The sequence below is a fragment of the Glycine soja genome, chromosome 8 (assembly GCF_004193775.1).
Source record: "Glycine soja cultivar W05 chromosome 8, ASM419377v2, whole genome shotgun sequence".
Lineage (NCBI taxonomy): Eukaryota > Viridiplantae > Streptophyta > Magnoliopsida > Fabales > Fabaceae > Glycine > Glycine soja.
This window is the reverse complement of record NC_041009.1, coordinates 6,415,007-6,430,392: the sequence shown is the minus strand read 5'-3', so window position 1 is coordinate 6,430,392 and position 15,386 is coordinate 6,415,007. Positions and strand designations below refer to the sequence as shown.

The 15,386-nt window shown below is 30.0% G+C and overlaps 1 protein-coding gene and 1 long non-coding RNA gene across 3 annotated transcripts; both read right to left on the bottom strand.

Annotated features, from left to right (window-relative positions):
- Nucleotides 1-5,654: 5,654 nt before the first annotated feature.
- On the bottom strand, nucleotides 5,655-7,072 carry LOC114421928. The gene is made up of 2 exons (XR_003668590.1): nucleotides 6,832-7,072; nucleotides 5,655-5,892 (listed from the first exon to the last, which is right to left on the bottom strand). It is a non-coding gene; the product is annotated as an uncharacterized LOC114421928 (long non-coding RNA).
- A 2,543-nt stretch (nucleotides 7,073-9,615) lies between these two features.
- On the bottom strand, nucleotides 9,616-13,494 carry LOC114421481 (urease accessory protein G). Of its 2 annotated transcripts, none has more exons than XM_028387416.1 (6): nucleotides 13,070-13,493; nucleotides 12,912-12,972; nucleotides 12,483-12,684; nucleotides 11,825-11,946; nucleotides 11,608-11,712; nucleotides 9,616-9,977 (listed from the first exon to the last, which is right to left on the bottom strand). In XM_028387416.1, exons 1-6 carry the CDS (start codon nucleotides 13,351-13,353, stop codon nucleotides 9,894-9,896), a joined length of 858 nt encoding a protein of 285 aa, XP_028243217.1. In that variant the 5' UTR covers nucleotides 13,354-13,493; the 3' UTR covers nucleotides 9,616-9,893. The 2 variants fall into 2 exon arrangements, with proteins under 2 accessions (XP_028243217.1, XP_028243219.1); XM_028387418.1 differs by lacking the exon at nucleotides 9,616-9,977 and adding an exon at nucleotides 10,420-10,584 and having other exon boundaries at nucleotides 13,070-13,494.
- Between the last annotated feature and the right edge of the window lie 1,892 nt (nucleotides 13,495-15,386).

Genomic DNA, 15,386 nt, shown 5'->3' with positions numbered 1-15,386 from the left:
ATCATTACAGTGGCATTATTTTCAAAGATTTGGCATACATTCTTTTTTCTCTCCATATAATAACTTATAAGGTCGCCTAAAAAAACGTATAAGGTGTGTAAGATTGGAACTTTTAAAAGCAGAAACAATGCCATATATACACGGCATTAAATTTTCTGAATAGTTATTTTGATACAAGTTAAAGAAAAATAAAAAATCCTTGCGCAACATTTTTGTTTTTAATTTTTGAGGAGGGTTTATTTAATTAGAATTTGAAAATATTTTTTTAAAAAATTGAGGCATTCAAACAAGGTTTTCAAATAATAGAAATAAATCTTAAGATATTCAATCAAGATTATTATATTTTTTTAAGAAAATCAATAAAATTTGTTGGTATTCAATTAAAAAATTTTACAACTTAAAAAAGTTTTTTGATATTCAAAAGTATATAAATTTTGATGAATTCTTTCCTTGGATGAATTTCATGAGTCTGTTGAGTAAAAAATACAATTAAACAATCTAACTCAAATCGTTGAGATTTCATGACATTTTTTTTTCTTTTCATGCAAATTGTCATGTTTTTCTTTTCTCATCGCACATAACCTCTTATCTTTTTGTTGACAATAGACTTTTATAAAAAAAAATTACTTTTTCAACCAATGGACAACATATTCTAGACTGTATAAAATAAGAGATTTTTTAAATTCTTTAAATTTGGAGCATCTTAATTATGTAAATATATATAAACACGAGAAATATATAATTTTAATGAACGTAAGAAATTGACTAGTCATGTATAAGTGGATAAATATAAATGAGGTTTGAAATAATTGTTAAACATGTATTTTTGTTTGGTGGGATTGTTACTATGGGAATGACTACAAATATTCATACTAATGACAAACATGATATATGATTTTTATACAATTAACACGATTTATGATTGAAGAAAAATTAGTCTATTATACTTGTAAATATATGAGGAAAAATTGATTTGTTATGTAACAAGTTTGAGATTTCTTGTATAAGATAATTTGATATATAAAATCTTAAAAATTTATAATGTCTTTTTAAATTTTATAAATTCATTAAAATCTGAAGTAGAAAATCTTAATTATAATTTTAAAAAAATCATAAAAATCATTACTTTCTTACGGATCTTTTAAAATCCTTTTTTTTCCTTTCAAAATAGTCATTACATTCTCCCTGAATATACTTGGGAAAGGGGTTCTCTTGTTATGATACACTGCCGATTTGATACCAAAATCAGTTAATTTTTTACATTAAATCTGAAGTAGAATAAAGGCACCAGCAGTGATCGAAAAAGAGAAGAAAAAAAATTGAGCTTCAGTCATCATTGAGCAAGAGAGAATGAAATTTACTACAACTAAATATCTAAACTGTATAGTTTATGTTGGAAGTGATACAATTATACAAATAGGTGATAATTTACTGTTTACCATTTCTAAGAGCTTTATTTTCTTTTAGATAATAAGTTAACATATGCTAATTAACTAATAACTATTTTACTGACTTATTCTTTTATACTCTCGACAAACTCATGTGACAGTATACATGACAATGGGGTAGAGACTGATATTGCTTCCACAGTTCTCGATCCCGACTTCCCGACATATACATATATCCGTATGCATCTCCGATACTCGACGGGTTAAAGTTTGTTACTTCATCCTCGTACCTGTCAGGTATCAGATATCCCCTATCCCCTACCCCGTCCCCGATTCACATTTGTAAAAAAAATTGTAAAAAAAATTATATTGAAAATCTTATTTTAAAAAATGATTTTTACACACTTATTTTTAACTGCTTGTATTTGTAGCGTATTTGTCTACAAAAATTATCAAGAAAAGAATATTAAATTATGTAAAAATTATAAAAAAAAATTAACAAGTAATTAATAAAATTTTAATAATTTCATCATCGGGACGGGTAGTGACATCCCCATCCCCGATCCTTACCCCGATTAAAAAAGTCAGATAATCTTCATACACAATCAATTCGAATATTCCTCATCAAAATCGAGACAAATTTAGACGGATACTCAAAGGAATGAGATTTCATTATCATGCCTACGCGAGAGCATTTCATTATCATGACAATTAATGCCGAGAGAGAGACCAATGTTGTGTAAACCTAGGATAGGATAGTTGATAAATAGCGTCTTATCTCTTAAATATGTGATTAAATAAACCTTTGTGTATGGAATAAATTATTTATTTAAAGATATTAGTTTTTTTAAATGGATTTTAATATTTTGAAATATTAACTTTTAACTTGGATTTTTAAAAAAATACATAATAACCTTGGTCTATATACATGAACAATTTGCTCTGATAACAGGTTCGGCGCGTACCATCAGTCAGGCAGGGATCGATTCTTCAACATTTGGAACAGCATGTTCTGATAACAGGTTCGGGGAAAGCAAACAGAAAGTGGAGAGTTTTATGGTGTGCAATTACATGGGTTACTTGGAATTGGAGGAATAATGTTGTTTCAGAGGTTCTGTTTTTGACTTGGAAAAAATGTGGCATGATGTTCTCTTTCATTGTTGGTCATGGCTGAAAACCTTTGACGTAAACTTTAATTATTCATTTTCACAATGGGAGGCAAACAAGGGTCTCTGTATCTATCATTAGGGGAATTGATACCAAGCTGGAGGAATTTATTGTTACTGGAGTCATGTGGGATGGATGGGTAGTTGTGCAGCATTGTCACGAAAACCATAGTGCAAGTTTACTTTTGTTTGAAACGGATATAATAGAGGGAGACCATGAGGACAAGGAGGAATAAGCCAGAAGGAAGCTGATTGGTCATATGAAAGTGCAGGGTAGATGCTTCATCTTTAGTATCTTATTTTATACTTATCAAGGCACAGAGTATGGGTCTAGAGAGTAAGCAGTTGAAATTTCTTCTGCTGTTGTATTAAGTTTGAAGGGTTTGTAAGGTTAATATGTTCACAGTGGAAGATTTAAGTCATTGTGAACATAACATTTATATTTAGGCACTGCTTGTGCTATTATTCAATAGGAGTATATTATAATTTGCTTATTAAAAAAAACAATTTTCTCATGAAAATATTTATTAATTGTATTAATAATAGTAAATACATAGCAAAATTAATTATACATGGGTGAGAGTTTTTTGTTCAGTATCCATAACGAAAAGCTTAAAAATACAGGCAAAACTTGTATTAATTAAAGATAATTGTTTTTTTTTAACACCTTATACATTACATTTTTAGTTCTAATAAAAGGGTTTAAATCATCATCATAAATTAATATCTTTAGTCTATTTTGAGATTTGACTTTAGAAACTGCAGTGTATAAGATTGTAACATATACAACAAAAACTTATTTTAAATGTGTTACAGGGATGTCTAACATGCAGGTTATTTTTGTCAAAAAATGACTTCTCAAAAGGTAGGGGTCTAAATAGTCAATTGAGGGGCGCCAATAGTAATCCTTGGATGAAATCAGTCCGCACACCTATAGTTGTTGTGGACTAATTTGAGGCCATGTAAAGACATTTATTTTGGTAATCTCACTATTACATTTTGCATCTCTTATTGCATTTGCATTCTGGACATTTCGAAATTTAAATTGAATTTTTCAGACTGCAATATGAGGTGCAGATACAATAGTGAACGTGTAGAATACAATAGCCACATCTAAGTTGTAGAAACTCACATTGTTTACTTTTTCAACCCAACTTTTCTTGGACCAAAAAACAAACCCAAATTTCTAAAGAAAAAATTGAGTGGTTATTGAAAGAATTCAAATTGGGATGTTACTTTATGTATTTTCACTATTGTTTTCTACTTCCTTCTATTGCATTTTGAGTTTAGGGTTTATGGTTTGCACCACATGAACCAACTTTTTTAAAGGAACTCCCTTTCTACTCTATCATAATGAGTTTTATGGATTTATTTTGTTTTTCCAAAAAATTAATTCTATTTTATTATACTTTACTTTATTTATGACTCTTTATGAATGGATATAATATGGATTATTGTAATGGGAAATGTTAGTGACACTCTCTCTCACACTCTTTTTAAGATTCTTTTTATGATTGGTTAGAATTTATTGGAAAATACCATTTTTGTAGGTTTTGCTTGTCGTTTAATAATTTTCTTTCATGATTTATATTAAATGAGAAGCAAAACATACCAAAATTGATTATTTACAATAAATTATAATCAATCATACGGAAAGTCTTTGAGAGGGAGTGTCATTAATATTCCTTGCAACAAGATATGCTAACGACACTCTTGCTGACACTTTTAACTTATCTTGAAAAGTAAGTTCAACATCTTCCCTTTTTCTATAAATATTTTTTCTTAAAATTCACAATTGTCACTTTTAAATAATTAATTAATTCCCATTAACTCTTAGAGCAAAAACAATTTATTATCTATTTTTTAAAGAATCAAACTAAGGCTATGTTTGGCAAGCCATTTTAGTTAACTTTTTACTAGTTGAAAAATTTGTTTGATTATTCGGCAAACAAGTTTATTTTTTAAAATATTAACTTCTAACTTTTTATACTTTATTTATCTTTTATTCTTAAAATATTTATTCAGCTTTTTTGTTATCATTTTTAAATATGTCCTTTTACATTTTTTTAGTTATTTTAATAATTAATTTTATCAAACACTTATAATTTAATAAGTTAACTTAAAAGCTCTTGACTAACATGTAGTTTTATAGTTAGTTTGCCAAACATAGTCAAAGTGAATATGAATGTCTTTTGAGAAACACATTTTTCTTTCCTTTGACTTTAGTTATTGACATAATTAGGGATGTTTATGGGCTGGGTCAACCTGCGACCAAATCTGACCCAAAATTATATTGGGTTAGATTTTTTAGATGTTCGAGTTAAATCAAGCCAATCAAATTAAAACTTGATCATATAATTAAATTTGTTATTACATATAAATTAATTGTTAAATACAAAATATATTAATTTATAGTTCACATAGATTATTAAATCATTAAATTAAATTAATCATACTTTTTTCTCTTTTTTTAAGTTATTATTTTTATCATTGTCTTTATTTTGTTTATGTTTTCTCGTGCTAATATAATATTTTATTTTTACCTAAAATAAAAGTATCATCTTAGCATTAAAATCATTAATTATATCAATCAAATATTATAACAATTTTTTTTTATTTAATCATTATATGCTTACAAATTTTAGGTATGGATAAATTATTGTTCTAAAATTTTTATTGAATATTCAGATCCAATTAATCCAACTTGAACCAATCCATTTACATCAAATTGAATCAGGTATAAAAAAAATTACACAACCCTAATCCATAAAAAGTTGATTAGATTTAATAACAAATTAGTTCAACCCAACTCATGAACATCTCAAGTCCTCAACACACCGATGGAGGTTATAGCTATTCAATAGTATGTTTTTTTTGTTGCTAATTTTAGTGTATAGATTAGGTTGCTGAATTTTTTTCATTTGGACGGGTTATTTTCCTATAACAAATGAACTTTTAAACCTTTATTTGTACAGACTCGTTAAATTATTTTTCAAGACTTTGAAAATTTTCTAACTAAAAGCAGCAACTTTATTTGAATTATGATTTGTTTTTAAAATCTCTGATCCCTTTCATTGAAATTCCAATTATGAAACAAAAATAAATAAATAAAAACACCAATTTATTATTAATAAACCTTCATATCGTACAAGGTATTTGCAATAAAACAAATTTATAACCAATTCAATTCAGTAACAACTCATGACCTCTTAAGTTGTAAATCTAGACCACTTACTAAACGAACATTTCAAGAAATAAAAGAGTAATCTTTAACCAACATTAGTCTATGCTGCTGCTAATGTTCTTCGTGCATCAATCCCAATTCCAAATTAATGAACCTGCAAAAAAATAGAAAACATGAAAGGATTTAAAAGAAATTAAAACAAAAGATGAACAACGGTACGTAGTAATAAAGAAATTAAAACTAAATGTATTAATAAACAAAAGATCAACAACGGTACATCCATTTGGTAAAAAATAAAAACAACAACGGTACATCTATTAAATACAAAAATATCAATTTGGGTCCAAAAAGAGAACTGAGATTAATTTAATCCCCCAATCATAGATATTGACATTGAAAATATTTTTCGTGTATGTATCATGAAAACACCTAAAATAGAATTTTTAATTGAAGGGTTAAATCAATAATATTTTCTTTAACTGAGAAACTAAATTGATGTTAGGCTTAAAAAAAACAATTGAGGGATTCAAATGTGTGCTCACTATTACGAACATCATGATTTCTAGATAAACATAACAAATAGAAGACAAAAATATTAAACATATAAAAACCTTGACGATTTTTTTTGGTAGAAAAAAATTCAGTTAAGAAATTAACTGGCATTTAATTTGTATTTAAGTTTAAAATTGACTCGTCATTTACTTGCTTAATTCTATTTTTTTGAAAACATATTTCTCAAATTCCTAATTTGAATTTGGTAGGAATTTGAATTTGAGTAACCAAGTGATTGAATGTTAATATGTTGAAGTTAAGGTTGAATTGCTTAAGTATTATTTGAGTTTGATACTTGACGAAAATAATTTTTGATTAACTTTTATTCACCTCTTGACCAAACTTTGAATCAATCTTTTTTTTGTGATGAATGGAGGCTTAAAATAAAAATTCATGACTACTTTAACCTGACTTATTTATTTTATGCAAGTTATTTTTTAATATTTAATTCCATCCTTTTAGAAAACTTAACATAATTTGAAATCTCATTCAAAAGTCTATTTTGTAATAATAAAAAGAAGAAGAGTTATTCTATGTATACCTCGATTGTTTGGAGATTAATTAGGAGAAAGACCACCTTGAACACTCTTCTTCTTTCCACCTTGCTTTTCACCCTTCTTTTTGTCATCCTTCTCATCCTTCTTTTTATCCGAAGGTGATTGCTTGTATCCTATACCGTTGGATGTGTTTCTAGGATCAGAATTATTCATGATGAAAGAGATCAATACAAATTTTGGTAACGATAGACTAACAAAATAATATTGTTGATGTATCTTCTTCTTGGAGGGTCATATTGAACTTTATCTTTATTTATAATTACTTCATTGTGTCTCCTAATTCATGGTAAATTAGGTTACATGAAACTCTTTAGTAATTTAAGTTACAAAATCATAGTTATCTTAAGGAAATTAAGATTAAGTTTGTTGGCAAAAAAATAATAATAAAAGGGAATTCATATTAAGGCCACAAGAAACTACATGTAAAAAGTGATAAGAGAAATTGTTCCATGCAAGATCACATTATTCAATTGAAGAGCGTTTCACTTTGACTTGATAACTAATTAATAGTAAACAATATTTTAAATTTGTACCGAATAAGACTACTTTCAACATGATATTTTAGTTAGTTTTTAATTTTTTTACTGGATAAAAAATTTATTTAAATATTTGGTAAATAATTTTTTTAATAACTTCTTAATAGTGTTTCTTGAAATGTTATTTTTTAAACTACTAGTTTTTAACTTCTAATTTTTAATATTTTTTTCACTTTTATCTTTAATATATTTATTTAATTTTTTTGTTACTTTTTTAAAATAAATCATGATTTTATTATTTTTCTATCATTTTATACTCTTCAGTTATTTCAACAACTAATTTTAACTTTTATCGAACGCTTATAATTTAATAAACTAATTTTTTAATTTATAACTACCAACTTTCAGCTCACTTTCCTGCTTCCAACTAATTTTAAAAATAACTTAAATTATTTTTTTATGCATGCATTTAATTATGGTTATACTTTATGAATTGAAAAAAAAAAAAGTTGAGGTGGAGGTTTGAATTTTAGGACTTAGGGATTAATCTCAAGCCTCAATTGTGGGTTAGAATGCGTGTTAAATTGAAATTCTTGGTAAAGTTCAACGGCATATACTACCTCTTGGTAAATTACACGTATATGCGTCGGAATTTATTTATTATTTTCCTAAACTTTTCATCACCAATTATTTCTTTTATTTCGAAATTAAACTAAATTGAGGTGAATGTTATTTATTGGGGGGGGGGGGGGGTAAAATCTTGTTCTTCTGAGTTGTTAAAAATATTTTGAAGGAAAACAAAAAGTATGGATATTGTTTGAAGATCTAATTAAGAATACTATCACAAATCTTAATGCTCAAGTAATTGTTCAATGGGACTGATGTTTCCATGAACTGTGCTACAGGTTTCGATGACATTACACTGAAAGATAGGGTCGTCAAGGTATGAACTACGAAACAGGTGGTCAATCACTCAATCATGACTAAGATCAATACTTCCATAAAATAAGAATTCCCTTGTTTTTCTCACAAAAATATCACGTATCGTGTTTTGTAATTAATGTAATATTGTTTATTGTTTTCTAATAATATACAGAAAAAAGTTAGTGTAATTTTCACAATAATTTCAATGTAATGCATTCTTAATTTCTGTGTTTGAACACGTAAACTCAAACTTGCTTTTTACTTACATTGCATTGCCCATGAGGATTAAACTTATTAATTTTCAAAAAATGATTATAAAAATTATAATCAGGAGCATTTTTGTAATTTTATATTTTATCATAAATTTTGCATGACAAAACGAAAAGTGATGTCTATTTTTTTTTTTATAAAAAGTTTAATACTTTTTGTATTTTTATTAAAGTTTACCAACGAATAGACCTCACTTGGCTGTTGGCATTTAACATTAGACCTTCAATAATTAATACTGCTACCCAATATATTTCGCCCCCATTTTATTAAGTCTAAAGAATCTCCCTCTAAATAAGTAAATATATTGTTTGGTCTTTTTTCCCATCAATGAATTTATTGATACAGCAACAAAAAAATCAAATTAATATTTTATTTTCATAGTTCTAAATCCTGGTGTATTTGGTAAATGGCTTCAAATTTGAGCAAGTTGCTAGTACTGTAGGAGGAAGGACAAAAGAGGATAATAGAGTGAACAAAAAATGTCCCAAAAAGAGCTTTGGTGCTTAGTGAATGACTTTAATGCAGTGCAGAATGGGAGAGAAAGAAAAGGGGTGGCATCACAAGAGGAGGAGGATGAGACACGGTTGGATTCCAACAACATCTGTCAGAAGATTTGGAGCTCACAAAAGTACCCGATTTCAAGAGGATCACACTTGAATACTTGATACGAGGTTGATGACTCATCAACAATCAAACCAGATAGATTTCTATTATTAAAAGTTGATTCTGAATAGAAAAACTCATCTTAGTATTGAATAGAGACATATCAAATCATTGCCCAATCAATAATCATACTCAAAACTCCTAACAACATTAAGCTCCAAATCCATTTTGATTCAACAAGTGTTGGCTACCTGGATGTTATCACAAAATGCTGCAAGAGTAGTGGCTACACACGAACATAGAAGGATGGAAGGCATACATGTGTTAAAAGAAAAGATATAAATACTAAAATTCTAACTCTAAAGCTAGAAAAAGAAGTTTTTGAAAATCTAGATGCCATTTTCAACTCACTTGATTGGTCAATTTCTGAGTTAATTAATTATAAATAAATTACAGTCTGCTTTCAACTGTGTCACCATTTTATTGAACTAACTCTTAGCAAGCATGGAATAAGTTTCATTTTCATAGTACATTTTTTCCTTTCTAAACAAGTGCACCATCAGGGAGTTTAACAAAAAAACAGAGAAAAAGATGAGTCGCACATACAGATTAGGTCCAAGTAGTAACATGTTTATGAACTTGATACTGTAACATGCAGGAACAGACACAACATAAGAACTCGAATCCACGTCGTGAACATCATGTTTCTGGAGTTATTACTAAACATGCTAAGAAAATATACAACACAAAGGAAACCGTTTTTCAAAGAAATGTTAATGACGCTTATTCCCTGTGGCTGCTTCCCATGCCTGCAAGACAAGATTCCCAATTTCTTCTACTCCAATCTTATGCTTCACCTGCACATACATATGCAAATAAAGTTAAGAGAGAAAGAGTAAAAAATTTAAAAGATTACGGCTACAGACCATAAAAAAGATATATGGATTGGATGCTCAAAAAACAATTTGGTTAGGATACTAAAAATTGGAAAGCTGAAAGAAGATTCTAACGCTATAAGGAGAATGGTGGATTGAATAAGGCATAACTCACAACAAGCTATTATTATGTTAAAAGGAAGTGAACCACACAATCTTCAGCGTGTGCACACACTACAAACACATATAAGGAACATATTAAGTAAAAAAGTGAGAAGCGGGAATTACAATCTTGATCAATGTCCTCTATATCAGGTGAGAGGGTAAACAAATCTACCATTTAATAATAGTCAATACCAGATATCAATTTTACTTATAATAATAAATAGTCACTTGCCTGCTTATAAACAAATGTAAGACTCACAACACAAAACATCACTCCATCAATTTTCTCAGAATTTATCCGATGAAAGCTCTTATTATGGGTCAATATCATTGGTGTTCACTCCATCAATTTTCTCAGAATTTATCTGATGAAAGCTCCTATTATGGGTTGATATCTTTGGTATGTGAACAAGACAGTGCCCATCTGTTTTAAAATATGATAGAATCAATATAGATAGAACTAATTTTAAACTGTTGAATGTAATTGAGATTTGTACCGAAATTAATCGCAACCACAGATTTTACATTAGGATATGTGCATGATGAGGAGAACAAATTCCTGGTGTAAACAAACAGGCACTCAGTTTGTTTAAACAAGGGAAAAATGCAATCCAAAAACAAAGTCACAAAGGCAGAGTACATCCTTGGTTTTATGCCTACACATGACTTCAAGGTTTGGCCATTTATTTTGCATTAATGGTTTGTTATTTAATTCATTCTAATTACAGACAAAAGCAGAGTACTTCTGTTCTCTTTGTTTTATTTTTGTTTAACAAAAAAACCATTTGCTTTAAGTGTGATAAAAATTCAGACATTACAAGCAAGCATAGTTACTTAAAAAATAACAGAGAAAAGAAGGCATTCATTTTCTTGGGAAGATGACATCACGCTTCTCTTTCACATTGATAAGTTGTACCAATTCTTTTTATCCAGTATAATATAGAGCAAAACAATAAAATTGACTCGGAGACAAAGCTACTGCAACCCAACATATACAAATCCAATTAAATCCAACATGATAGTGATTGATGAACAATATGCTAGGGTGAAAAGTAAAGGAGCCTCTCTTTTTTTTCAGTTTTTGCTAGACTATTAAAGATGAATATATGAGCTATTTGTATGTACTTTTGCCGGTGGACTCTCAAACAGCCCCTTTCACGTAATGTACTTTCTGAATCGGCATATTCCTGGTGATCATCAGCTAGCAAAGAAGTTACTACATTGTGGTTGAGGGTTAAAGTTAAGAGGACCAGACAATATTGTTAAGAGAAAGTTAACTGCTGGGTATGTTAGTGCCACAAAGGGTGCAAGCACAGAAAAATTGAACACAGCAAACCTAAGAGAAAAGCTGAAACTTGGATATACCAATGGGCATGGCATTAAGAGAATTAGGCAGCAATTTAAAATTTAAAAACTACTAAGCCGACAAATAATGTACTTAACTAACCTGTGCAAAGACAAATGGCCCTCCATCTCTCATCCGCAGAGCATCCCGCTGCATGACTGCCAAATCAGCCCCAATTGCAGGAGCAAGGTCAGTCTTGTTTATCACCTGGAATGAAGTCCAATCATTTCCATAATCATATTCAAAAATCATGCAACAAGGATTGTATTAATGAGTCCATGAAAACCACAGTGCAAAGAGCTATGCAAGTGGCACTTACAAGGAGATCAGCTTGCGTGATTCCAGGACCACCTTTCCGAGGAATTTTATCACCGCCAGACACGTCTATTATGTAAATAATATAGTCAGCCAATTCCCTGCTGAAATTGGCAGCCAGGTTATCTGCAGAAGAAAGAAACTCAAGTGAATATCCAAAGCTTTTGGGATCTAACTTAATTTAAAAAACAATGACATATGTAAGTGCAATAAGATTGATATCATATTTAACTTGATTTTAAGCATGGTAAGCGGTAACTATGAGTTTCATTTTCATGCACTATTAGTATAAAGATTTTCACACTATCAACTAATCAAAATTCATCTCATATATAACTTTTAAAATAATTATTATAAAAATTAACAAACTTATCATGCATGACTATTCATGCATTCTAATTAATTCTAGTACACACCTTTTACATTGAGGACTGAACATCTTAAAATTTACAAGTAGTCTGATAATGACCTGATAATTCCAACAACAGTAACCAGACTCTGATATTATCTTAAAATTTAGGTTTAAGCTTAATTCAGCTCCAAAAATTAGCTCAAGATGCGAGGGTTGTCTCTCGTTTATATATACTATTTTGATTATATCACTAGTCGAAGTGGAATCTACAATAATCAGCAACTAATTAGATAAAAAAAAAAAAAAATACCTCCCCCAGATTCACAAAGAAGTATATCTGCTTTGAAGAGGTTAGAAAGCTCCTCCAGCGGTCCAAGATTAATACTGATGTCCTCCCGAATAGCAGCATGTGGGCAACCCCCAGTTTCTACAGCGCGTATCCTTTCCTCAGGAAGTGCTTTGTGCTTCACCAAGAACTCACCATCCTCTTTAGTGAATATATCATTTGTCACCTAAAACAAGCACATTTAGTCAATTTAGAATTTTTTTTATCGGCAAAATGTTAATGGTTAGTTTTCGTTAGTAGGAGTATCGATTCCGCGACCTTTCCTTTCTTTTTTGGCCATCCAACCAACCATGCATTTCCTTAGTCGATTTAGAATATTAATTGGAATAGAAGGAAATAATGGTAAAAAAGTATAAACGATGTGAATTGAACATTGGAAGAAAAAGAACTCACAGCTGCGAGACTGTAGTTTTCGCGCAAGAGTTCACAAAGGGCCAACATGAGAGCTGTTTTGCTGCATTGCGATGAAAATGAAAAAAAAAAAAAAGAAGAGGGTTAGTTTAGTTTCATGGAGAGGAGAAGGGAGAAGAGAAGAGGGGTGTGGGACCCACCCAGTACCGACGGGTCCACCGATTCCGACGGTGAAGGCTCTTTCGTTGAAGTTTCTGTTGAGAAGCGGTGGAGCTCTTCTGGTGAAGTAGCCGGGGGAGTAAATGGGTTCGTGAGAATGCGGCGCCAGACCATCGTGGCTATGGTACACCTTCCCATCCTTACCTACCCATGACTTGGTCTCTCCCTCTCCATCGTGATGATGATGGTGATCATGATCATGATGATGATGATCGTGATCTTGATGGTGGTGGTGGTGGTGGTGATGGTCGCCTTCAGAAGCCATTCAGTGTGAGTGAGTGTGAAGAGTGAGTCTGGTGATTCAGATCTGACAATTGGAAGGAACAAAACAAACAACCAGCAAAAGATCAACCACATATACGACGTACTTGCTACTACTTCCACTCCACTCAAATAAATTAGCTCTAGTCAACATTTATAGATTTTTTTTTCAGTTCAAAAGGATTCTCATTTTACTAATTTAGATAATTAGTTCAAATTTATTTTAATTAATTAAATAAAATAGGAGGAAATTAAATAAAGATATTTTAGTCTACTAGTAATTAGATTTCACGCCATTTCATTATTTCTTATCTACCTGTATCAACCTTAAAAATAATATCATTGAAACCGAATAAATCTATCTATAATAATATTTAATTTACTAATCCAATAACAGATTTAAATTCCGCTTGACAGGTTCAAATCAAATATGATTATAATGACAGAAAAATCTCTATCTAACTATTTAATATAATTGTATACTCATTTCTTAAATTCAAAATCACTTGTTAAAGTTGCGTGTTTTAACGTTTTAATTGATTTTTTTAGTTCGTCCATGAGCCCACAACCGTGATATGGATTTGGATGCTCTGTTCTTCTATGTTCAAAGTTCTAGGGTGAAACGTGAACATCCAATGGCTTGTACCAAGAAGACAAATTTATACTCTGCTGCATTTCTTTGCTTGTTTAATTGAGACTAACATGCCTAGAGCCACGTTATCAGTAATTCAACAAAATTATGACCACATCGTTTGTTACAAAACCTGTCAGGCTGTCGTATTCATTGTTTTGTTCGGGTTTGAGATGATGTACTTCCACCAAACATTTATCATAACAATCATCTCTGATGTATTTTTATTTAATAAAAAATATTATAATTTACAGAATATTTCGTTGATAGAAACTTTTACTTCTAAGGTAATACCTAACAAAGTTATTATTACTTTTAACATTTTTTTACCAAATAACTTTTAACATCTATTGGTTGAATCATCCGTCAAGAATTTATACACGTAAAATGGTGAACAACTAATGTGAGTTAACTAACTCAAACTGTTGTAAGAATAACCAGTAATAGATTTACGAGAATAAGGACAAGTGACTCAATCTAAATCACTAAAACATTTCTGTTGCATATTATAAAAAAAGTATATAAATATAAAAAAAAAACATGAGGAATAATATTTGTGTATGACCCTAAACGTTAAACTATGTTATCTTTTTGAACCATCAAGTCGCACTCATGGATTCCAAAAATATATATTATCTCTTCCATTTTTTTGCAAAATGTTAAACTTGAGTTTGGCGCCTTAGAGCATTTCCAACACTGATTCTTGAAAGAAGATCTTAGCTTTAAGATCTGATTTTCCTAAGATTTATTATTGGAGTTGACAATGATCTATATGTTCTTGATAAGAACAAAGAAAATGGTTGCGAAGGAAAAGGAGGAAAGTGTGGGGAGTCGTGCAAGAGGGAGGAGAACGTGAGGGTTTGTCGTGTGACGGAGAGTGGGGGTGGGGTTCGCAAGGAGTAGATGGTGGTGGTGGGATTTGCAAAGGGGAGGGTGGGGGTGTTAGAGATCAAACCCAAAATCTTTGGTTCCGTAGACCAACGCCTTATTCATTGGGCCACAAAATCTTTATTGTTAGATTCCTGATATACTAATTAGGTTTAAGTATACTTTTGGTTCCTGATAAATATATGTTTTTTTTTTTTTGCGTTTGATCTCTAATAAATTTTTCTTTCAGATTGAGTTTCTAATATTTCAAAATTTTTATCTTAAGTCCTTGTCGTTAGCTCGTAACCATTAATTGTCTATGTGACCGTTAAGCAGTCATGTAGGCATGCCACGTGTGGTGTCACCTGCGATTTTTTTCTAATTGGGATTACACATGAAAAAAAGGTTTTTTTTTTAAGTATAAAACGACATAGTTTTGCATGTTTAAAAAAAATCTTTTTTCTTTTTTTCTTTCTTTTCCCAAATAATTTCTTTTCCTCATGAACCTTTGTTAACTCATTGATAAATGTATCAAATTG

Coding starts and splice junctions, on each gene's coding strand:
- LOC114421481 (XM_028387416.1), bottom strand. CDS start 13,353: ATGGCTTCTGAAGGCGACCATCACCACCACCACCACCACCATCAAGAT. Junction 11,713..11,824: donor TCACGCAAGCTGATCTCCTT/GTAAGTGCCACT, acceptor ACTTCATTCCAG/GTGATAAACAAGACTGACCT. Junction 9,978..11,607: donor GGCCATTTGTCTTTGCACAG/GTTAGTTAAGTA, acceptor ATGTATGTGCAG/GTGAAGCATAAGATTGGAGT.